This window comes from Crocodylus siamensis, chromosome 3 (assembly GCF_052110815.1).
Source record: "Crocodylus siamensis isolate JL-2025a chromosome 3, ASM5211081v1, whole genome shotgun sequence".
Taxonomy (NCBI): domain Eukaryota; kingdom Metazoa; phylum Chordata; order Crocodylia; family Crocodylidae; genus Crocodylus; species Crocodylus siamensis.
In genome coordinates, this window is record NC_143397.1 from 174,019,028 (window position 1) to 174,044,571 (window position 25,544).

At 40.1% G+C, this 25,544-nt stretch overlaps 1 protein-coding gene across 13 annotated transcripts in view; it reads left to right on the forward strand.

The window, feature by feature from the left end:
• Positions 1-25,544, forward strand: part of GREB1L (GREB1 like retinoic acid receptor coactivator) — a 245,122-nt gene that overhangs the window by 137,640 nt on the left and 81,938 nt on the right. For 10 of the 13 annotated variants that reach the window (XM_090039779.1, XM_090039780.1, XM_090039777.1 and 7 more), the window contains 3 exons: positions 8,663-8,839; positions 11,800-11,976; positions 14,044-14,181. In XM_090039779.1, coding sequence (XP_089895905.1) covers positions 8,663-8,839; positions 11,800-11,976; positions 14,044-14,181 — 492 coding nt within the window. The remainder of the gene's footprint in view (positions 1-8,662; positions 8,840-11,799; positions 11,977-14,043; positions 14,182-25,544) is intronic. The other 3 variants (XM_090039786.1, XM_090039787.1, XM_090039788.1) reach the window with 1 other exon arrangement.

Below are 25,544 nucleotides of genomic sequence, written 5' to 3' on the forward strand. Positions count from 1 at the left end.
ACTGGATGCTATCACTGTTTGTGAAAGCTTATGCAGTTCTAATTTAGTTGCTCTATGAGGTGAAAAACGACTCTGCCTTTTGCCTCACAACAGCAGATTGAAACCTGTTGTCTATGTTAATTCACTTGGATCTGTAGCCGTATAAATACCATTTACCATATCTATGGATCTTGGCAGGAACAGGTATAGTAGCTTTGTTCTTCTTTCTAAGAGAACTTAGCAGGGCCTACTCATAGGGTTTACTCACTGGGGTTCTTACCAAGTCTTAGTCTTTTAGCTTCCAATTCAGTATGGAGATGTGAAACTTTGGTGAAATATCATCAATGTGATTCTGGAATTTAGTTCTGTGCTCCAGTATCATTGGTGTGCTTGCTTCTATTACTTAGTAATTGGCCAAGGTTAGGACTTGAATGGGAACTAATTGGTAGAAGTTCATTTAAAGACATAAAATGATATTGACAAGCTGTTACAAACAGGCAAAAGAGATCATGGAAGTGAGTTTCCCTCTCCCTCCCAGATATGGAATGTACCAGCCTTTTAATTACAAAATTGCTTAATGTAGGCAATCTGTTGGATCTAGATTTGACCCAAATATTAAATGAATACATTGCTTTAGTTTCCAGTGAGGATGATGAAGTTGACTATGGGAATAAAGGCAGGATGGCTAATGGGAATAAGCACTTAGAAAAAAATGTACATTGGAGGTATAAACAAAACTTAAAATGACATCGGATAATCTCCATCTCATATTGCTGAAGGAACTAACACCTGAAATTGCAAGTTCAGTGGCAAGGATTATAATGAATGTGTCCAATCAGATGCGGTACCTTCTGATTGGGGAAGAGTAAGTATAATATCTATATTGAAGAAAGGGGAAACAGTCATCCAGGCAACTACATGGCTGGTACTATACAAGATTTTAGAAACAAATTTGGAAGGAGAAACATGGAGGAAAATGGGGCAAAAAGGCAACACGGGTATAGCAAAAGTAGACGCTGTCAAACTAACTTGATATTTTCCTTGTCTAGAAAATCAGTTCACTAAAGGATATAGGGTTAATCTAATATAAAATTTACATGGAAATGTACTGGGGACTGTAGATTTTAGTGCAAGAACTATAACATAGCTAAAGGAACTAGCTAAAAAGAGAACAATAGGTTAAGCAGAAAGAAAAATAATTGTGCAGAGGGATGTTGCTAATGGAGTTTCTCAATTAGTTCTTCAGTAAAGAAACTAATCTCATTTAATATTTTAACTAAGGCCATTGGCACAAAAATAGGGGTCTGCTAATGAAATTAATTGGATTTTGAATCTAATGAGATTTCTGAATGATACAAAGTTGGGAGTTACCAGTAAAGAAAATGATCAGAATATCATGTTGGAAGAAGAGGATGGCTTTTGAGGACAGGAGTTATAGCAGTTTAATAGTACAGAGTGCAGGACCACATATATGGTAACTAATAAGAATTTCTGCTGGAAGGTGGAGTCTTCTTAGTTGGAAAGGGCATAGCAGCAGAGAGACCTGGTATATTAGTCAATCAGTGAACCATCAAAGAGATATGATCTCAAAAAAGGTAAATATCATTCTGAGATGTGTCAAATGAGGTGTTTACAAGAAAGATAGGAGAGTATTAATTCCATTGTACCATGAACTGGCAATATCTAATCTAAATGCTGTGTACAGCTCTGATTACTCATGGTCAGGAAAAATGAATTCAAACTTGAAGTGGTACAGAAAAAGCCTAGTTGACTGATAAGGTTAATAGAGAGCCTATCTTATCAGAGCATATAGGTGTTGCCTACTGAAACAAAGACAGGGGGTGTGTGAAAGAGGGAGGGCTACATTAAGGAGGGAGAAGAGTTATTTAGGCTAAAGGACAGTGTTGGCACAAGAATCCCTTTAAAAAAAAAAAAAAAAAAGATTATATCATCATATCGTCACATTGGAGTGTATTTAATGACTGGGGAGGTCCCTTCAAGTCCTGTGTCCAGTGTTGCTGTGTTCTTATTATCCCTGATGGTTTCTTGTTGTCCAGACAACAACAGTTGTCAAGAGTGATCCTTTCCATCTTTCCTGGTTTAAAAAATACTATCTTTCCTTTGATCTATAAATTATAACATTGTGACCTTCAGTGTGGATTACACAATTGTATCTGGGGCTATACTTGAAGGCATCAGAAATTCAAGTAGTGCAGGTAGATGTCTAGATACTACAGAACTAAGTACAATAGAAACATCTGTGGTATGCCTGCACATTGAACATAACAGATTTCACACATGGATCTGTGCTTTTTTTTTCATTTGTGCTAGTTTCAGGTTCACTTTCTTTCTGTGTGGTGGGGGGGGGTTGTATGGGTGTGTGTGTGTGTGTATTTCTGCATGTTTGTTTTAACCTACAAATCATTTCAGATTTTGGGTTCTTGTTACCTTCAAAGAAACTGCCTGCATCTTACTTTTAATTATAAAACTGAGGGGCTGGAGATGACAAGTTCTTAGATATGACTGTCTAAGGGAAGTGGAGAGAAGCATAGTCTCAATGGAGGGCTCTTGATTCTTGGACTCACTTGACTTTCGTCTGACTGAACTCAAATTTAATGATTTTGTGGTTGCAAATCCGATCTAGTTACCAGGTTTTTCTTTGCTGTGCTGATTAAAATGGGGATGGTTTCTATAGTTGGACTGTTAGAAAAGGAGCGAGAAGAAGTTTAAAGACAGTTTGTCAATATAGTTTTAGTTTGTGTGTAATATATTTATTTGTGCTGTAAGTGGATGGGCTTGCAAACAGGCTCATTCTGAAGGCCATATCTTAATAAAAGATTGAATTGGTGGCACCTACCTATACTCCCAAGTATGATCAAATAGAGCACCCAACCTTGTTTTTTCCATTGCATGACATCCCTGGAGTAGCTAACAGCAGTTGCTTACATAGGTAAGTAATATTGAGAAAATATTAAAAAAAAATTAAACCAACTAGAAGTTTAAGTCAGTGGAGACCGCTCAGGTGCTCCGGTTAAGGAGAACTCCTGGTGTGAGAAGCAGTCAAGGGGCTGTGCTATTTTCTGTGCTCAGCAACTCGTGCCAGGCAGCTGTGCAGAAGGTGCAGTGAAGCAAAACTCTTGCCTGATTTTCAGACTGGGAACTCTGGAATGCAAAGCAGTCAGGGAGCAGCTTCCTCCCCACCTCCTGATCCATGGGAGGAGCAGAAGCAGCTGCCACCCAAGCTTTCTGTAGATCAAGGTGGCCCTGGTCTCCAGGAGGCAAAGGAGCCTTTCCCTTGGTTCCACTCCTCTTGGTCCCCAGAAACTTGCCCAGGAATGATTTCTACCTTGTTGTAGTTGAGTTAATTTTGTCCAGGAGCATCCATTTGTTCTCTGGTAAGAAAAGCTTGAATGTTTGTATATTTTTGGTTTCTACTGAGAGAATGGTGATTTTCTTGGTATAAACTGAAAAACTGTACATGGACTTAGTTTATATTGATCAATCATGAAGAAAAAGCTCATCTGTCATAAGTCCCATTTTTGATTGGCCACCCTTCATTAGTTGACATTAGTGGTGGACTTTTATTTTTGTTGATTAGCCAACAGCAACCAACAGGTTTATGCACAGTGGGTAACCACATGTGCAGTTAGCCCACATAATAATTTTGTGTGCAAAAATAAAGCATTTTAGTGGTAAGTATAATTTATTTTCTTCTGCAGAAGTGTCAGCTCTAAGTGAACTTTTAATAATCAGTTTTTAAACATATATATAGAAATAACGTTGCAAAAAATATTGATGGCTCTTTGCATAGTGACCTCAAATGTTCAAGGTGATACAGTAAAGCATTCTTAACTTTTGTTTGCCATATCTTTAAAGCAAGCCTTTTCTAATTTGTGGAGCAGCATTGTAGGCAAGGTGTATGAAACTCAAAACAGTGAATTGTCAGTTTACCTGAGAGCTGAAAGGAAGCTAAAGAAATTTCAGAGGCAATTAGGTAAGCAGGTATTTAGCACCTGATCAGTTGCTGTGAAGTTACAGTAGCAGCAACAGCAAGCTGCAATTCACATGCAAGTTGTGGAAGCTAATTTCTTATGCAAATACCTATTTTACTGGAGTACAAAAAGATGTATATACCCCATGCTGAGGTTGCTGTTTATTAGTGTTAAGAAAGGGGGGGAAATAATCATTGTTTTCAAAAGATTTCAGCACTTTTGTATTTCCACAGCTGTACAGACAAAACATTTTATTTGGCCAAACACATCTGCTTTCATTGAAATTAAGAGATGATTGGAGAATGCAAATTGCTTCTTTAAAGAAAAAAAAATTTGAATTTTTTTTCCCAAAGAAATGCAGATAGTGTCTGCCAAAGCCATTCATTCATCTTCTTTTCCATTGCTCTTAGCATTTCACAAATTATTATTTAGGATTTTTTAAACCAGCTAAGCAGTATTCTTTCTCATTTATGTTTTATAAAGATTTAATACAGTGTAGTTTTTTGGGGGAAGGGAAGGTGACAACTCAGAAGTTTTTTCAAGTACAAACTCCCATGCTAATTAAAAAAGAATATAGAAAATATGTGCACAAATTGTACACGCTGAGATAGAAGTCAGACTCTGAAAATGTGTCTCTTAGAATACAGACGGACCTAACAATAGTATTACTATAGACAATACTGATACAAGCTGTTATGGTATAACTGTTAAGTCAGCATGATTCTGTAGGATACAAGTATAGCAAAACTGTTCCACCTTTAACCCTGCTAAATTCAGGGGTAAAGATAAGATAGTTTAGTTAACTTGTATTGCTCTAGGATCCTATAGATAGAAGTTAGATTGTATCAGCTGCTGTATGCTTCTGAGCAACATATTCTCCCTTTTAAAGTGACTACTGTATTTACTTGAATACCCCACCAATAATTAGATTCTATATAGGGAAGATTTATAAATTTGTTATCATTTTCCAAGTATGGAATTTAATTATTGCACGTTTTTCTTGAATTTGTCCATCTCCCATTGCTACAGCACAGAAAATAAATGTGGGGGTCAGGAAGCCCCTGGCCCCTTTACCCCCCTCCTCCCCATCACCCTGCATTCCCTCCCTTCCCCTCATCCTCACTGTCAGACCCTGCTGTTCCTGAGCACATGGAAGTGATGGATAAATTTGAAAGCACTGACCTTGAAATAAATGTAAGTTACCATTTAGGCAAATTACTATAGGTACCCATCGCCTTAATTCATACAGAATGGATACATTTGGCCTCTTTTGAAACTGCTGCAAGTTTTAGCATAGATACTCCAAAAACACACTTTTAAGTAGCACTTTTATACCTACTTATTTTCAGTACAAATGATGTATGATATTAATCCAAAGCCAAAAGGCTTATGATTTACCATATCGTACATTGGGTTGGGCCCCAGCAGAGTCGGAAGCATTTCAAGCCATGGTGACCCCATAGCTCAACACTGCTTAGTGTGTATGTGTACTCCAGAATACTCCCTCCCCCACCAAGAAACAAAGGATCCATGTGCTAATTAGCCACCCCCCATGACTGAAACTGGATGTTTTTGTTACGAGTCCTGGGATTTTCTAAAAATACATATGCAGATGAGGTATAGGGCAACCTGGTTTGGCTCTGCTTCATGGAGAGTTGGGCCACACTAATATGCAACAGGCTGAGAGAGGAGGTGAGAGAGGGATACTGGGTGAACTGTTTGGGGCCCCGTTTGTTGGTGTTTGCCAGACATTTAAGACTGGTGAAGAAATAGGAATCATTGGAAATGGGACACTAAGGTGCAGCTCAGCTGTGGGAGTGAAGAGGATGTATTCAATGTAGCCCACCATGACTTGAAAAAGTGTCAGTGCTTAAGGGGAGATTAAGCTCAATGGGCACTATTATGCAACTTATTCAGATGGGCTGCACTAACCTATTCTTGTGGTAGGTTCCCATCAGTATATTTGTCCCATGTAGACTATGTGTTTTATTCTCATGCTCAGTATTGGCTGGATTTAATCAACTTTATACTTGGTTTCCATTACCAATTACTGTTGACTGTAGTTTAATAATAGACATTGCATTTAATGAGGTTTTCTTGTATGCAATTACAAGACAAAGGTCTTATTTCACCTCATCTTCCTTTACTGATGTTTAAATGGATATACCTGTAGTTAATATTTACTTATCAACACAAAATCATACTAAAAAGCAGTATTCTGAATTTGTGGTTAAATAATAGAAAAAAATAATGAAGGGAAAAATAAGGGGGGGAAAATGACTACCCTGCTCCTATCCAAATGAACTGTTTGTTTCTAAAGAAATGACCCTTGTATGGGATCTTCTGGTTTAGTTTTAAATAGTAGTTGGAACTTAGGAAAGTAGTTGGAAAATAGGCAAGATTCTGTCCTTGCTGCAACCAGTTGCTGCCAGTTCAAGTCTTGTCCTTTACTGGGCTAATGGTGAGTTAAGGGTGTATTTTTTGCTTCAGTTCTGTTTTTGCAGGATTTTATTCTTTAATTTTTGTTCAGATCTTGTGTTGAAATCTCCTTTGTTTTGTGTTGTAGGCCCTCTTATTTTTAGTAACATCAACAACAACAAAAACCCCAAAACCCCAGGAGAACTGTTAAGAGAACAGTTAATAGTTACGTAGCAGACATATTGGGACAGATCCTTAAGTATGGTTTGCAGTTTATCACGTTACTTATGATTTGAATATCTAAGCAGAAAGGAATAGCTGCTTCCCAGCTACTGTTTTCTTGTGTAAATACTAAAAGTCATATTTACATAGTTAGATGTATTATGATAGTGCGTGTGTGGCATTTATACAGTACAGTTGTCTTTATACAGATAGCGGGAAACATGAAATTTCAGATAAACCGTTTGCCTAATAGGGTGGTATCTGTGGTATCAGGCTGGTTTCAGTGTGGATTATTAAAGCACCATGTTCTTGCATTCAAAAACTTGTCTTAACTCTATTGCAACCATGCAGTTTGTCCAGTAAAATATATCAGCCTAAGTAATCGTTGCCTCGTGAAACATTAATGTGTGTTCAAAATATTACTGCCTGAATGTTGTGACCAGTTTTTCACTACTCCTTCCACCTGCAGAGGCTCCTACTAGTGCTTAAGATGTCCTATTCAATCCTTCTATCATCAAAACTACTGGTGTGGCTTTATTCTGTATACAGCCAGGGTGGGCAATTATTTTGGGCGGAGCACCACTTACTGAGTTTTGGCAAGCCATCAAGGGCTACACGACAGACAGCCAGGGGCAGATAAATATTAATTTTCTAAACTTTTTAGGGGCCCTGTGGGCCACATTTTGCCCAGCATGGTTTCAGTATGAGTTGTTGGGTCACTTACAGTTGTGTCCAAAATTTTCAACTTCTTTGGACCTCGCTTCACTTGAATTGGTGTTTGGAACATGAGGAGTTGTTGTGCTTATGAAGTTTCAGCTTCCAACATGATTTTCTGCTATTTACTCATTGTAGAGATAAGTCATATTGAAACAGTGCTGAAAATTATTCTGACAACCAAAACCTTGGCTATCTTAGATTCCCTATAATATATGAAAAAATGAATAAAGTGAAAACCTAAACAGTCCCCATTACTTGAAAGTGTAAAATAAGCAAATTTTTAATTCTGAAAAATACCTTTAAGTAAGAGATAACAACTAAACAAACTTTGTTGAAAAAGCACAAGAGAAAAGCTCAGACTCTCCTGAAAAACACACATTTTAGCTTGGTCTTTCCCTTAATATGAAATGTATTCAGTCAAATTATAAACTTCAATAAATGGAGCAGATCAGATAAGCACCAGCATAAAATATAGTAATATAGACCAAATCCATACCTAGATGGAATATATATGGAAAATAAAAGGTGAAAAAATACCCAAACTCTTTTTTGAATAATGTATTATTGAAACCTTTCTCATACCTTTAATGAAGAAAACCCAGCTATGTTAAGGGAAAGTTTCAAAATTGATTTTGAAGCATTTTTTATTGCACTGGATTTATGCCTACCTCTTTTCTTATAGTTAATATATTTTGTTTAGTACCAATAATATGGTCAACATGGTACAAGATACCAAGATAGAGAATCTCATTTGAAAACTTTGCAATATAAAGATTGAGATAAAGAAAATTATTGATAATAAATTAAGGACTCTGTTGTTATGAATTCTCAATATCTTTAAATTTGGGTTGAAATGATATACATTGTATAGGGGGAAAGGAAATACTAAATCAGTTTCACTTACCATGGGGCTTTCTTGTAATTTTGAGTGTGTTACAACTTCTTCTGAGTTGTGCTATTAAAACTGGGCATGAACAGTGAAAATTTATCTATTTTTTAGCCATGTGATTTCTTCATAGTTTTGTTAATCTTCATTTTGAAGCATTTCAGGTGCCCTGCCAAATACGTTATTTATATTCTCTCGGCTAGCAGATCTGAGCCCCTTGTTGTGGGCCTCATCCCAGTTCCTTGGAGGCCTGTATGAATCTTTCTGTTGACTTAGATTAGACCTCAAACAAGTAGGATAATGAAACATGTCCAGAATTTACTTTTTTTCTTAAATGTCTGTTTTTTAAAAAGTAGATATAATCTCAAAACAGTAAGTATTTTTCTTAATTATTTTGTATAATGAACACAAACCTTATAAAGTTTCATCATGTGTCTTTCCTTTTTAGGTTTTTGTCAGGCAGGCAAGGATTTGCGGTTAGTATCCCTGTGTATGGAACAAATTGATATCCCAGCAGGCTTCCTGTTGGTAGGAGCCAAGTCTCCAAATCTTCCTGAGCACATTCTAGTGTGTGCTGTTGACAAGCGGTTTTTGCCAGATGATCATGGAAAAAATGCACTTTTAGGTAAATGGCTTTCATTACTCCTCTTGTAAAAAAATGTATAATTTAAAGTTTGGCTCAACATCATACTATATCAGTTTGGCAAATTAATTTTGACTAATGGTGCATTGAAGGAAGTCAGTATTTCTTGCATTAAATCTACAGCTACGCTTCAAAAGCCCTTTTAAAATAAGACCCTGGTCCTACAATTTATTGCATTTGAAGTGAATGAGACTCAGCATGTTAAGTAAGCCTTTGGGCCCTAAATGTGAAGCATAATATGTTTTTAATTCTAAAGCTGCTTCTGCTATACATTGAATGACTGAGAAGTATCCATATGCAGCTAATCTTCAGTGTCTAAATAATTTATATGTGGAGCCACCCTTCAGGGTGGGCAACATGGGTGATCACCCGGGGCACCATGGTCAGGTGTGCATCACAGGCACACACATACACACGTGAGCAGCCTGTGCTCACAGCAGCAATCTACCTTTGCCCCAGCCAGTTGCCTCCCCAAGCAGGAGGAGCAGTGTCCAGCCCAGCCTGCCCCCTACCTCCAGCTGTTGCTCAGGAGGAGCTGAGACAGGCAGTGTGGGTGGCAGCAGTGGTTTCTGCCTACCCACCTGTCCAGCATACCATGCCACTCCGCCTCCCTGCCAGACTGTGCCCTGTACCCCTCCCTGCCTGCTTCTGCCTACAGCAGTGCTGCTGACTTGGGGAGGGGCAGGGCCACCAAAATACAAGGTCCCCCAGGGCACCATTTCCCTAAGGCCAGCTCTGTTTCTATGTTCTGCCCTCAAAACTCTGAATAAGTAAAAAGAATTTATTTGATAACTTTCTGTATAAGCAGTGCCGTTAAATTGATGTATTAATGTTTCTTAGTAATTGGAGACAATCATCTGTGCAACTGGATTTCTTACTTTGCCTCATGGTTGGTGTGTAAACAAACCAGTAAAAGTAATTTAAGGCTTTTTTTTTTTTTTGGCATCCTCAGTATCTGTCTTGGATCCTCTCCTTTCTGTCTCTAGTTACTGTGCTGCCTAGAATGCATTCAGGTATACTTTGTAACAAACAAGAAATGTCAATAAAGCCTAAGCACCTTTATTTAGATATAGCTAAAATTCTGGTTTAGTCCATCAATAATCTGACGTAAGTCTTGCACTCTGCTCTGTTTTGTCCTTGACAGCTGTCATACTGTTCCCCATTCAAAACACTCTTGCAAAGACTGCCCACTTAGCTTATTGTTCCAGCTACATTATTTTCCTGCCCCTCCTCCAGTTGTTTCATTCCTCTGATCTTCAGTTCTCCCTTTTTAACTACCTTAATATAAACTGTCTTCTCTTGTAAAGCCCTTCAAAACTTAGCCTTAATCTTCCTCTCATCTCTTAGTTAGTGGTGAGTCCAACAATTTCTGCTCTGGTAATGATCTAAATATTTAAATATCTGGAAGACTAGATAAATTATAGCCAGAAGGGTTTTTTTTAAAGAACTATTTTGGGGGTCTTATGAACCACTGATGTTGGCTTTGTTTGTTTTTTTAAAGGTATCATAGAATTCTTAGGAAGTTTCAAAGGACCAGAGAAAATCTTAATATGTCATTGTTTAACAATTGCAAATTTGGTTGATGAAGGTGACTGCTGATGTAGATTTCTGAAAAATATTGACAATAGAGAGCTATGACATTCTCATTTTAAGAAATGCCATTTTATCATAGTAGTACATTATTAAATAGATACAAACCTAGTTCACTCATAGATATCAAAATGGGTAATCAAAGAAGATGTTCCTAATGGGATCCTACTTAGACTCAGTGTTGTTTCAAAACCTTAAATGGTAATCTGGATAAAGATATATAAAATCCCTGCTGATAAGTTTTGCCAGTGACTCAAACATTGTTGGACTGGCAAATGATAAGAAAATGTCAGAACAATTTGGATTCCTTCAGACAACATACGCTTTACATGGAGAAAAGAAATTTCATACATTTAGGAACAAGCCACTAGCTTTCTCTGTCCCTTCCTTCAGGGACAATGTACCTTCTGCTTTTGTGTACAGTTCCCACTGACATTGGTGGGATTCTGCTATGGATTATATAGCTCGAAAATGCAGCCCTTTCCCATAGATTCTAATTCAATGTAATTTCAGCCCTCTCCATTAAATTGTTTTGACAACTTTGCAGTAAGGTGGTTCTCTGTCTGGCTTTTGTCTTTATTCCTAATTCTGTTGTTTGCAAAGATTTTTAGATTTTAAAAGCTTTTAATTTCAATCTCAGTAGAACCTAAAGATTTTGTATAAAGTATTAGGGTCTTTTCAGGGCCTTAAGGGGGAAAGTCTTGCTTCTTTCTTCTGAAAACCCCATTGGACAGACATTGCTTACCCCTCTGCTCTCACTTGGCAAGTTTCTACAAGATAGCCAAAGGCAGTCATAGGGAATATACTTGATTTTTATGCTCTCTTAAGCAGCACCAACTTCCCATAGAATACTTTGCATCAGCCACAGTCATAGGAAAGAAAGCAGGTCCATTTGACACGTGTTGAGGATCAAGAAGAAAGTTAGTGACATGGATGGGATTTGAGTATCTTTGTGTTACCAATTTCAGAGTCTTCATAGCTCTCCGTTGTACGTTCTTTCCCTCTGAAGGTCTACTCCTGTGTACAATTTGCAGTGCAGAACACTGGGGTAGCATTTGGCCCTAGATTAGTAATAGCTGGAGGGAGATGGAATTTTCAGACAAATCAGGCATGTCAAAAGTCTGTCTTCATTGCTTGTCTGTCTTCCAGCCATTTGTGTGCTAAGTGAAAGGTCTGCAGTAGATGGATATATGGATGGGGGGGTAGCTAATCAGTAGAAATAAAATATACAGGCAAGGCTAAAACAGACTAATTTCCTGTCCGTGTTATATGTCATTTTATGTATTTATTTATTTACTTATTTATTTATGTTGTTATTCTCTTCTGTATATCTTTTCTCATCTTTTTTGTAGGGTTTTCTGGGAATTGTATAGGCTGTGGAGAAAGAGGATTTCGGTACTTCACAGAGTTTTCCAACCACATAAATCTGAAACTAACCACTCAGCCAAAGAAGCAGAAGCACTTAAAGTACTATCTAGTAAGAAGCTCCCAAGGTGTACTATCAAAGGGACCCCTTATTTGTTGGAAAGGTAAAGAGTCCCCCCTTTTTGTTGCAAGATGCTTAGGGTTTTAGATGATATTGAGCACTGGATTTTTAAGGCATTAAAAATTTAGTGGGTGAAATTTTGGCATGATTGAAAACAGTGGGAAGATTCCCATTGACTGCAGTGGAGTCAGTATGTCACCCAGGGATTTATCAGCCCTTAAATCTTTTGAGACTTCTCAGATAGATTGCAGTCCTATAACATTATGCTGTCATACATAGAAAGACAGCCCTACTGCACTGCTGACCCATATTTAAGATTATAGTGCCATTGTATCAGTTACAGCTATGACTATTCTCAGTCAAAAGTATACATTAATTAATTATGAGCTGAAATTTTTGTTTAGCAGAGACCAACCATGAATGATATTTTATGAAACTCTGAACGAAAAAAATCTGTTCATTTGTTTTAAATTTTCAGAATGAGGAAAAAAATGCAGCCTCCTCCCTCCCCGAGGCCTCCCCCTCTTTGCCAGTTGTTCTTGGGGCCCCCTTCCCAGCCCTAACAAGTGCCACCACCATGACCCCACTTTGCCTCCTCCTGCCGCATTTCCTCCCCTGTAGGCTGTTCTGGGGGGTGTCGGGGATGGGCAGCGTTGGGGCACTGCCACCATAATCCCCACCCCCCTTCGCCCTCAGGCAGGGAGGCGTGGGGAAGCCCCACTGCTCGAGCAGCCGGGGCATGTTTGCCATGACCACAAACATCCCTGGCAGCGACTCAAACTTGCACCCATGCAGCCTGGGCCTGCGCAGCCAATCTTGGCCTGCCCTCTTGGCAGCACATGCACAGTTGGCCAAACGCATTACAGACCTACAGACAGACTAAGCCCTTTATACATATATATATATATATATATATATATATATATATATATATAAAAAAAGAATATAATTTAAGGAAAACAACAGTAGACAATTTGGCACACCTTTAGAAATTGCACAATAGACTGTTATTCTGCATAGTAATCTCATTTAAAATATTCTAAACAAAGTCTTTATCTGTGTGCACACATAATTTTGTTTTATTCCATATAAATTCTGTGATTATACAAATGTTGATTCTATCACAATGCATACATGCATGGGAGGAGTTAAAGTTGCTATTGGAATAATTCATTTGAATTTCTTGACTATTTTGCATTTAAAATTTCAGACAAATTTGCATGAATATACTATTTGGGGTAAGATATGTGATGAACTAAATTCTGTCAGGGGTAATCTAATGTATGATATAAGGCCACATGTTGATTGGATAATGACTATTTATTTTTGAAGCACCCGTATGCAAACCCTTCCTATAGCTATATCCCACAATAAACAAAAAGGGGAAAAAACGATTTTTCCACTTTCTTCAAAATTAAGTTAGAAGTTGAATTTAAAACTCACTTTTCCCCTGGTCTGATTATCTAGACCAGTGGGGGCTAACCTTTTTGGCAGGTGTCACAAATTAGTCCCACACCCTCCCTGACCGCAACTCTGAAACTGTTCCTCTACCCAACCTTCTGTTCTGCTTTGTGCTCCCTAACCCTGTCTGATCTGAGATCTCCTATCTGCTTTCTGTTTCCTGCTCTATATGCTGCTGTGCTGCTTGTCCGCTTCCTGATTTGCTGCATGCCACACAGGCTGCCCTTGCCACATGTGGCAAGTTGGCCAACCCTGATCTATACAGACCCCTAATAGGGCAGAATGTTGCAGAAGGTTGTGCATAGAATCCAACCAGACGGTTTGATGTCAACACCATTTGTATTCTAAAGAACATACGGTTAGAAAAATGATAATTTATATAATGCTATCCAATAAAGGATAAAATGCTCAGGTACCCCACACCTCCAGCTCTACTAGAAGCTGGCAGTCAAGGCCTCTTAGTGCCTTATGGCATCTGAGTTGTATTTATTTGGCACTCTGCTCTAGGAAAAGTTTTCATATTTAAGAACTTAAACCCTGAAAAATATGTTTTATTTCAATGTTGCTATTTGTTGTATGTGCTTGTCAGTATTTGTTAACCTTATATATCATCCTGCTGGAAGCTAAGCATTGTTAATATGTACTGTAGCTCCTTCACTTCCAGAATGTAGAAGCAGGCAATCATCTGCTGCTAGCCATTCTGCTAAACCAAATTCTTCGGTGTCACCATCCACAACCCCGGAGGGTGGATCAACCAATGGATACAAATCAGGGTTCACTCAGACAGGTAGGAACTGAAAACGCCATATGCTACAGAAATAACCATGGAAGCAATGGGGTGCTGGTTAATTAACTTGGATGCTGCTCATCAGAGAGACCAATGGATAAGTGGATGGTCAGAAATGGGTCAATCACTTAAGTAGGAAGACATCTTCCAAATTTTATGCTGCAGAACATGAGTGTCAAACTCCCTTGGTCCCATAGGCTGAATCTGAACCATGAGGCTTCCTGCAGGCCAGGCACAGACTGCTGGGCCTCCCATAGACAAGATGACTATAAGCAGCGGCAACATTAATCCCTGTATTGGCTGGGGCTGCTTTTTCAGCGCAGCCATGGAACCCAGGGAGTTAATGCCACTGCTGCTTGCACCCCTCTTCCCCGAGGCAACTAAAAGCCCCAGTGGCCTACAGGAAGCACTGGGGTCTGGGTCTGGCTTGGGAGAAGCCTTGCAGGCTGTGTCTGGAGCAGGGCAAGTAACAACAACAAGTCCCACAGGCTGAATCAAGCCTGTGAGTATGTGCCCCCCCGCCCATACACTGTCACCCTTGAAACACCCCATACCAGAAATGTAGTAGGGCAGCTCTATGACTAGATAGTATTGGATGCTTTTGTCTCTCCTCTCCTCCCCCCACTCCCCACCCAACACACACAATAATGAATAATGATGCTTGGGACTGTGGCCAGGTAACCCCAGTCAGTTATGGTATTGTCCTGTACATGTTCACAAGTAATGTTAATGGATTGGGTAACTTGGTTTAAGATTGATGTGTTTTCCCTTGTGGAACAAAACATAGATTTCATATTTTTTCACTGTCTTCTCACACTATTAAGTTGTATCACGAGTTGTAATAAAACCCAGTGATTTTTTTCAAGTGAACTAGGATGCATCATTTGACAATATGGTAATCTGACATGTTTAAATAAAGAGAAGTAATGACATTTAAATGAACAGTGACTGACAAGAGGAAAGACCTTGATTTAAAAAAAAAAAAATAGTTTACCCAGAACAATTTCTTCTCTGCATTTATAAGCCATAGTTTTAGTGGTCTTGTTGCATTTTTCATTGCATTTGTTTGTTCAGGTTTTTTTACTGTCATAATGTTATTTTCTTCTTTGGTTCTTAAATGTTGTAAACATGAAACTTATTCAGAAGAGCTAGAGTAGGACAAGAGGTAAATATTGCTGTTTTGGGCGGGGGGGAACCCTCTCCCTCCCCCTCCAAGAATGACACTTCTGTCTTACAGCTTTCGGTTTTGCTGGACACTTGCTGGCCAGAATATATATTTCAGTGAAAGAATGTGAAGCATATTAAAAAAAAGCTTATCCCAATAATTATTTTTCTGGATTAATGCTTAAAAGAAATGAACAATAAAAAAAATTGGACATAAGTATTCCTGTAGGATTGCAGTTATTATTCTGTGTGTTTCAAAATACCTTGGCAGAGGCAGCAGGCTTTGTTCCCAGTTAGGAAACTGTATTTCTAATGTAGAAAGACAGTGGTGTTTCAACATTTGCATTTGCTTTCTGTAATGCCTTGGACTCCAGGTCCTGGTACAAAAACAGGAGAACACATTTTAGTCAGAATAACAAGAAATCTAATATTTACACAGTTTTGTCTTGGATTTGGACCTGCAAGTTAATAGATACACCTTTTATACTGTGGTTTCTGCTAGCTGATTGTGATTTTCTTCTGCTTGTTCTTTCTGTCAGTGTTTGCACTCTCAGGTCACAACTGTCAAAACGTTTTCATCTCCTACCATTGTTATCTTCCAGTGAAGATAACATCACATTCATGCATACAAATTCCATTTGACAAGGGAAGAAAAGCCCACTGGTTTTGCAGGCTGTATAAATCTATATACCACCTTTAGTGGTATAATGCTGCTGTCCTATATTGAAAGGAAATTAATTTCTCTATTGTATAGTAAATTCAAATGAATGTGCTGTAGCCAGGTTTTCCCCTTTGTCTGTCTTTGTAACCAAAAAAAAAATGCCCCCCAGCCACCCTAGAAGGGCATGTTGAATATATGTAAAAATATATTTACCCACATATTGAATGCAAAACACTAAATTAAGATAAGATTATTAAGATTGTAAAGGAAAATGCTTAAGATTCAGAAAATGCTAGAATTAAGGTTGCTCGTGCAGCCTTAGTTGAATCTCCTTATTGTGTGCTTACATATAGTTGCATGATTTTTCCCCCCATAATATCCCTTCTTTATTTAGTGCAGTAGATAGCCTGTGCTCAGTTAATGAACAGCCATGAGAAGTTTTTTGTTTTATCCTCGTTGCTTAACATATAGCCCTTGACCTTGTATAGTATTCAGACTTTGGTGTGGAGACAGAACTTTTCATTTCCTGCTAGGATTTCTGAGAGGCTTTTCACAATAGTATCTGAGTGCTTCTTAAATAGTAATGAATGTTAAAATTCACAAAACCTCTGCTACAGTAAGTTTTCATTCACGCTTTGCAGATGGGGAATTAAATGGAAGATAAAGTATTCATTAATTCTGGGTGCCAAATCGGAGATGTCTAGTATCTGATTTTTCTGAGTACTTTGTAATAACTTTAAGTAAAATAACACTTCACACACTTAAGCCCAGCTCATTACCTTCAATTGCAACTGCTAGTACTAAGCATTTTCACAAATTAGGCCATGCATCTTGGATGGAAACCTAAAATTGAAACACATTATAGTGTTATATATAAACCATGTGATTTTTAGGGGACCTTCTATTACTGGAAATCATTTTTGAGTTGTGTAGGATGAAATTTAGCCTGGGGAGTCACTTTTCTAATTTTGGTGCTTGGCTGCCATCTTTAAAAATGGTGGCTTTGACTAACACAATGAATAAATATCAATATCTCAGTATCTATGAGGCAACTATGAGGTTGATTTTGACTTTCTAAATGACTTAAAATAGGTATTGTGATAACTAATAAACTTTCTTTTTCTTTTGATGAGCAATGACCCATTGTTTTGTAGCTCTAAGTCTTTAAATGCAAAAACCATCAATATTGAGCAGTATGGCAACACAATAAGAGTACTTGTTTGAGGTGGAAAGTTTACCATTTACTTCTTCAAAGTCTCATTTAATAATATTAATAACAAAGGTACAAATGATTATAGATGTCATAGATGTTTAGGGTCGGAAAGGACCTTAGTAGATCATCAAATCCAGCCTCCTGCCCTGGGCAGATGGTATAGAACACGTTTAAGTAAAAACACTTCAACTGAAATTTGAAGTCAAATCTGTGATGTGGTGTACACTGGATACTCTTAATTTAAGTATTCTTTTTCTGTATTACTATCCTCAGATGACTCTAGAACACTAGCTTTAATTGGTTCATCTGAATGTCCATTTTCGTTGTCTTGAGGCAATTTCATTCCATCTGGCAGTTCAGTTTTAGTATGCGTCACAGGTTCCAACACATCCAGAATTGACATCCACCCAAAATTTGTTGGATCAAGAGTTTGTGCATGTTGTGAGTTTCTCCATTCATAGACTTGCAAGTGTGCTTGGAGGCAGTGCTGTTTGAAGGAGTCATGGTCCGGAGGAAGTCTTGCAGAATTCTTGTGTGACATTTGCCTCCATTTTATGTGCCTGGGCAGCGGACAAATTATCGCTCACAGGATCATTGTAAAGTATTCTGACAGTGAATAAAAACAGTTTATCAAACAGATATTCAGTAAGCTCCTCATTTTTTCCAAAAGTTGTTGCATAGTCTCCATGTCCATCAAACTTTTGATTTGTAAGATTTGCTTAATTAATGTCACGTTTCCACACCCAAAGAAACCTCCCACTGTGTCTATTCCAGTGAATCCATAAACCCTAAGAGCAGCATCATGCTCTGGAAATAACAAACAGCAATAGTAGTATGATGGTGCTTCTCTGGGTTCCTTGTACATGTACATATCATGTTCATCATGTGACTGATGTAGGAAGCAACAACCCATACATCAGTCTCTTTGAAATCAAAAATGATGGTGCAGGAATTCTCCATTTGAGCTGCATGGAAGAACTCCCTTGTATCAGCTTCATATGTAGATTTCAATACAAAGTATGCATCGTGATCTCTGTATTTTAACTCATACAGATGAGATTCATTGTAAAGTACAGCTCAGCATGGTGGAAGTAAGAATGCCGTTCATTCAAGAGGAAACATTGTAGTTTCATTTTGTTAATGCTTTAATCAAAATGAGCACCAGGATGCTCCAGTAGGCATTTCCTGGTCAAAAACAAACCTGAATGACTCTGAGCAACGCTGCTGCTCGTACTGTTTTGTAATAGTCTTCAACAATTCTTGGTCATAAATATCATTAATGAAGTAAAATGCCACTGCTTGTGGGTGTCAGCCAGCAACATACTTGAAAAGACTGGAAGCATATTCAGACCACGTCTTGCTTGGTGGGCCTTTATTCCATGTCATTCCAACATCTATTACTGCAGGAGTGGTCAACCAGGGGTACTTGGGAGGGCCCTAGGGAGTACATGTGGGCTGGGGGGGGGTGGCGAGGGTAGTGGTGCCCCTCTACAGGCCGTGCAGGTGCCGCCTGGCCGCTTGGACATGGTGGGGAGGGGAAGCTTGTATGCAGCAGCTGCCGCCGCTTTCCATCAACCCATTCTGCCACCTCTCTGCATCTGGCTTCATGCTACCCCCTCCCCCTGCTCCATGTCTGGCTGTGTGCCACTCCCCCTCTCCCCTCCTCTTCTCCCGCCCTCCAACTCTGTGTCTGGCCATTGGCGGGACACTTACTAAAAAAGTTTGAAAGCCCCTGTATTATTGTATGATAATGGTGGTGGTGAGGTTGACTAGAGTTTCATCAATGTTACGAACTTTGATTTGACAGGTTTGTGGAATGTCCCATCTGCTGTGAAGAGTGAAAGGCTCATAGAAGTAATTCTGTATTGCATGGTTTCTTCTGAAGTCATGGTAATCTCTTTTTTGCTGGTTAGAGGTTCAATCAATGACTTATTTCATTGCAGTATGGTAAATCTTTCCTACACTCTTGCTTGGTCTTGGTTGCAGTTGTCTTTCATTGCAAAGGTCTTGCTTTACCTTGTGGTGAGGGTATCATATATTCACTGAATTCTGGAGGAAAGTGTCTCCAGAATGTTTTTCACCATCACATTACCCTCATCATGGGCTGTGTGGAGATTCTTCCTTACCTCTTCAGTTGCTGGCTCTCTGGAGTAAAGGGAGTGAAGAGTTGGTTGATTCAGATCCCATGGGTCCACATCCCATTCTTCCAGAGTTGTCTTCGCTGCATCAAGAACCTTGCAGTTGATCTTCATGCTTGATGGACCCAGTTCTGGATAAAAATACAAGGGTTGCTTGAAATGAGCCACCTGTTTTAGTTGTTTTGTAAACTGCATAATAACTGGTCTGTTTAGTATGTTGATTGCAACCATGGATAGGTTCTTGGTAAATCCAGTCCAGCCCCCACTTCTTCTGTTTTTGGATTCTTTGTCCACAGTCATTTCAATGACCTGGTCTGGAGGTAGTTTGCTGCAAGTCCTTCCAGTGAACAAAAGTGAAAACACTCTAGTCATGTGCACCTTTTTGCCTTCTCTCAATGTTGTCATTCATCAGTAACACAAGGATATTTCCATAAGCTGCTAACAGTGCAAGTATTCTATGGCAAGTTGATAAGTACTCTTTGAAATTCATTCCACATCAATTTCAACATCTATGATATAAGACAAATACTTGGTCATATCTTATTCACAACTGAGCACTTTTTCAAACGTTGAAGGTACCAATTCCTGAAAAGCAGCTTAACTGATTAATTTATCATGTCCATTTTCTGTAGTGATATCTACCAATTGTTTCAAGCTGTCAATTGCTTGAGGACTCTTCTGGAGGTATCTATGTATTTACATAGTAAACCTTCTATTACTAGTTTATGGAGGCACTGTTGTAATGTTGATCTGAAAACACTCTATGTGCACTACCTGCAGCCACAGCTAATTGTTGAAGGCCTGTACATCTGTTTCCTAGATCATTGAGATAAGACATTTCTGTGTGAAACCCTCCAGGTACCCCTTTCACATGAGGCCTTCTCTTCTCATCTTAACAAAGGGCGTCTTCAGTATACCTCTACATTGCTTGATCTGCAGCCAACTAAAATCACTGGCATCTTCCTCAGGTCAGCAACTTTTTGGCAACAGTCCATCACATCTATAACAACTTCTTTGCTTGGAGGCTGTGTGTAACATTTAATGTTGTATGTTTCCCACATCACAACATTGCTTTCAAGAGAGGAATGATATCCAGTAAATGCTAGGACCTTTCCACATGGTTGAATTGCTTGGATAAGTGCATGGGCAGTTAACTGGTGCACCAGTATTCCCTCAAAACTAACTTCCAATCTCTATGGTTTTGGTTGAGCACATAATTTGCCACACTCATAATTTTTGGCAATAACTGGGCAGACTAGATCTTTCAAACTTCAGGTTTTGGTATAACCATGGTTGTTGTATCTAAAATAGTTTACTCTTGGTTAAATGAAATTGGTTGTGTCATAATTACATTTGTATAATGGCTTATTTCGGAGCCTGTTAACCCATTCCTCATTGAAATCATCTTTATCCATGACAACAGTATAAGGCTGACCTAGAGCAATTTCACTTGGACACAACTGACCATGCTGAATTGACTGCGATGTATCTACTAAAAATATTGAACTATGGTCAGATTTGTAGCATTCCTGCAGTGCCCATGCTGAAAGTTTATCAAGAATATCGTAATAAGAAGTGCCCACTTTAATTTCCTTCAGGATTTGGATGAGTTAAAAATTAATGTAGATTAAGAAGTAACAACAAAAGGATAGGATTACCAAAACATTGTTGGTATTGGCTCTTGTATGCTATATGTTGTGCCTTAAAAGCAGTCAGTAATATTGTTATTTTGCATTTAAAAGCTTAGAGGTGCCAAACAATGAGCCATCAAAAGACAAAGGAAGTTTGTAGGTTATTGCAATATCTATTTAAAGTCATTTAGAAAATCAAAATCAGCCTCATAGGTACCGAGATATTGACATTTATCCATCGTGTTAGTCACGTCCATAGGTGGCGGAAGGGGGGGGCTAATGGGGCTTAGCCCTTCAAACGCAGGGCAGTGGTAGGGCTGCAAGGCAGCCTGGCTGTGGGCTTCCAGCAGCTGCAATAGGGGTGGAGAGGGGCATGTGTGCAGCGGTGACAGGAAGAAATGGGGCTAGGGCTGGTGGAGGGGCAGGTACTACATAGCTAGGGTGGGCTGGGCATGGAACTGAGCCATGAGCAGTCTGTCTGGGGGGTGAAGGTCCTGCTGCTGTGTGCACCCCGGGAGGCATGGGGGTGTGTGCCCCTGAATCTGTGCAGGGCAAGGCAGGCTGCTGCAGCGGGCTGAGCCCCCCCATGCCCTCCCAGGGAGCGTGCAGCGGCAGGAGCTGCCACCCCCCACCTCCCAGTGTCCCCAGACGAGCCGCTCGTGGCTCTTTCCTGTGCCCCACCCCAGCTGTGCATGGCCTGCCCCAACCCCACTCCCTTCTCCTCCACAGCAGCCCTTTTCCCTCCCCCTATCCCTTCCCCTGCAGACTTACCTGCTGGGGGGAGGGCACATGCACTCCCCTCTCCCCCCCACAAATAATTTTTGCTCCCTCTGCCTATGGGCATGGCTGCCATTTTTAAAGATGGTGGCCAAATACCAACTTTTGAAAAGTGACCCCCAGGCTAAATTTCATCCTAAGCAACTCAAAAATTATTTCTAGTCACAAAAAGGTCCTCTAAAAAAAAGCATGAACTCTCTCTCATACATATAGATATAGATATAGATCCTCTGAAATATTTGGAGACTTCTGCAGAGCAGCAAGGTGTGTGTCCAGTCTCCTTTTGAAGATCTCCAAGGTAGGCGCCTGCACCACCACCACTGGGAATCTATTCCAGAGTCTGGTCACATGGACCACGAAGACATTTTTCTTTTAGTATGATCCTTCCCCTCTATGTGGCACTGGTCAGGCCGCAGCTGGAGTATTGCATCCAGTTCTGGGCGCCACACTTCAAGAGGGATGTCGACAGCATGGAGAGGGTCCAGAGGAGGGCCACTTGTATGATCAGGGGACAGCAGGGCAGGCCCTATGACGGCAGGCTGCAGGACCTGAACCTGTTCAGCCTCCAAAAGAGAAGGCTGAGGGGGGATCTAGTGGCCTGTTACAAACTAGTCAGGGGGGAGATCAGCAGGCATTGGGGGAGAGTCACTATTCCCCCATGCACTGCCAGGAGTGACCAGGAATAACAGTCACAAGCTGGCAGAGGGCAGGTTTAGGCTACATATCAGGAGGCGCTACTTCACTGTCAGGGCGGCTAGGATCTGGAACCAACTTTCAAAAGAGGTGGTGCTGGCTCCTACCCTGGGGGTTTTTAAGAGGAGGTTGGATGAACATCTTGCTGGGGTCATTTGACCCCAGTACTCTTTCCTGCCATGGCAGGGGGTCGGACTAGATGATCTGCTCAGGTCCCTTCCGACCCTAGAAACTGAAACTATGAACCCACCTCCTCCCCCCCCCCCGAGTGCTTAACTTCGCAGCCTTGAACATCCTCTTTTTAGTGCAGCTTGGTGTATAATTTCATAGATTTTTATTTTGGGGGGAAAATGAGAAAAAACAATACATTTCACACGGTATCTAACCTAAGTCTCTTGCGTCCTACCCTTCCTGCATGTCAGAGCACTGAGTAGTGTTCACTCAGAGCATTCACTGGGAGTAAGAGCCACTTCTCCAGACCATGCAATAGCCTTTCATGCTGTAATCGTACCGTTAAGGACCTGTAGTGTTTTGCCACATTTATATCTACTCCAACTCTAACTCTGCTTTGTCATCTGTAGCCCTCTTATAAGGCTGTAGGCTTGTTTACGCACAGGTAGAAGTTAAGAGTGTAACAGCTGCTGTGCGCTCCCCATCAGCAGTTCGCTCCTGAAATCATTCCAAGTGAACATTTGTCTATGCCAGTCTCTCTACCCTAGTAACCTAACTACTTGCCAGATCCATCTCATTTCTCCCTCATCCACACTTTACTCCATCATTCTGTGTCCTGTTTTCCACGTCCACCAACTACCAGTGTCTGCTGCTGCCTCCTAAGTCCCAGCTCCTGATCAAATCTCAGAATTTCCTCCCAGCTGAGTCCTCATTGTCCAGCATGCCTTTCCTCCCCACAGTTCCCAGTCATAGTCTTCTTGACCAGCCAGTCCTAGTATACCCTTCCAGTCCCATTCTCTCCAGACAGGTTGCACTGAGCAAATATTGTTCTCTTCCACCTCTGCATTTGAATGAAATGGCTTCCTCACTCAGGCTGTGTGGGTGGCTGCAAGGAGCATAGGAGAAGCTGGGCTCATTGCTTTCAATTCTGGTGCCTGGCTCAGAGCAGTTGGAAGCAAACATTATAGCCAAGACGGCTGAGCCTCTCTGGACTGGAACATATTTAGTCCTTCTGTAGGACTGGCACATGAACAGCCAGTCAGCTGCAGAAGCTGTAATGGGGTCACATAAGTCCAGTGAAAATAGAATCTCCAGCAATTTTTGCTGCAAAAAAATGGAAGAAGCCTATATGGAACTTGTGCCAACAGTAATTTATTTTAAAAAACTTGGTAAAGTTTGGACAAATTCTCACAAAGCTAGCAAAAGGCATACCCCCAACACACAGAACACACCCTTCCCCCTTCCTCCACCCCCTGGCAAAAACAAAAAAACCCCTAAAAATGAAGTCTCTGTTCCAAACTAGAAGAAAGGAGCATTACAGCTTTTCAAAATAATTGCCTCAAGAGTTTTTTCTAACTCTGGCAAGACAATACGCCTTTCTTCCCTGCCCCCCTCCCCCCCCCCCAATTCCCCTCAGCCTCATTCTCATAAGTGACCAAGTTTTTTAGCTGAAATTTTACAAAATAATAATTCAGATACTTGGCATGGAAAATTACAGCCCAAACAGTTAAAGTCTGGTAAAGTTCCAGGGTAATAAATAGGGTTTAAAAAGGGAAGCATTTGGCAGCCTTAATAGTTGGTGCTGTCAGCTCTACTTACATACACTTGGATTTTTAAGTAGACAAAAGCACACACAGATATAGCTAGATAAGTATATGTGTATGTACGCACATGAACACATACACATAAACATGTCCATTTCTAAAATTTATATAAAAGCTAGAGACATGGATTTATTGACATAGAAAAAATCCCTTAGGATAGTGGTGCTCTTTCCCACAGGCCAGATCCCACACACGGCTGGGTTCTGCATGCCTGGGTCAGATCCCACTCTGCTTTGGCCTGGGCCTGTGCACTCAGCTTGGTCCCCACATCACCTCTGTCCTGCATGCCCAATCTCGTATGCAGGGCCACAGTCTCCGGTCTGCAGGAGCTCCCCACAGGTCCAGAGATTTTAATCAGCAGAGGAGGAGCAATTGACACTGCCACTACTTCCCTGCTGTCAAACTTTCAAACTGGTGGGGCCAGTTTGAAAATTTGGGGAGCCCTGCAGAGTGGATGACACAGCTTTATGGGCTAAAGGAGACACTTAGAGATTAGCTTGTAACACTATATTTAATGATGTAGTATCAGATTTCTTTGGAGCCTCTGACCCTGTGTTGACTAGTTAGCTGTTTGGCATGTTTACTATGAAAGTGGGACAAGTAATTCTGCTGGAGCAGCAGCAGAGATCCTTCCCTATTCTCTACCTTGCTTATTCCAGCTGGCAAAAAAGCCTTCCTCCTCCTCCCCACATTGTTCTTCTGTTAATGTGTTGCTTTGGGGTACTTTATTTTGGCAGATCAAGGTGGTAATGTTCTTTACCTTCTGTTTTCTGTCACTGGCTATTTTACTAGGACATCTGTAGGTGGGATCTAGCATACTCTGCTCACTTGTTGCAGATTAATTCACTCAGTGAAATGTAGTTAATATTCTTTCAGAAGAAAAGTTCATTGTTAGGTCACAAGAATTTATGTTTGTTAGTGCACCAACATCCAAAGTGTGGAGTATGACTTGAATTCAACTACAGAGATTAAATACCTTATATTTAGAGCAAGGCTCTCAATGTGAAGGTTCTGGGCTCATTTCCTAGCTGTACAACTGATTTGCTCTATAGAACAGGTCAGTTCACTTAATCCTTCTGCATCAAAGTTTCCCCAGCTTTCAGATAGCAATAGCAACAGTTGTTCACCTTTGTAAAGTGCTTTGAGGGAGGTGTGTCTAGTAGTTTGTGGATAAGACATAGAATTAGGAATGCTTTAGTTTTGATATTGGCCCCCTATGATATTCTGGGAAAGTCGCCTGAGTTTTTTTGTAAAAGAGGATAATCATGTTTACGTGCTTAATCCATAGAGAGTTAGTGTGAGGAAGATCTA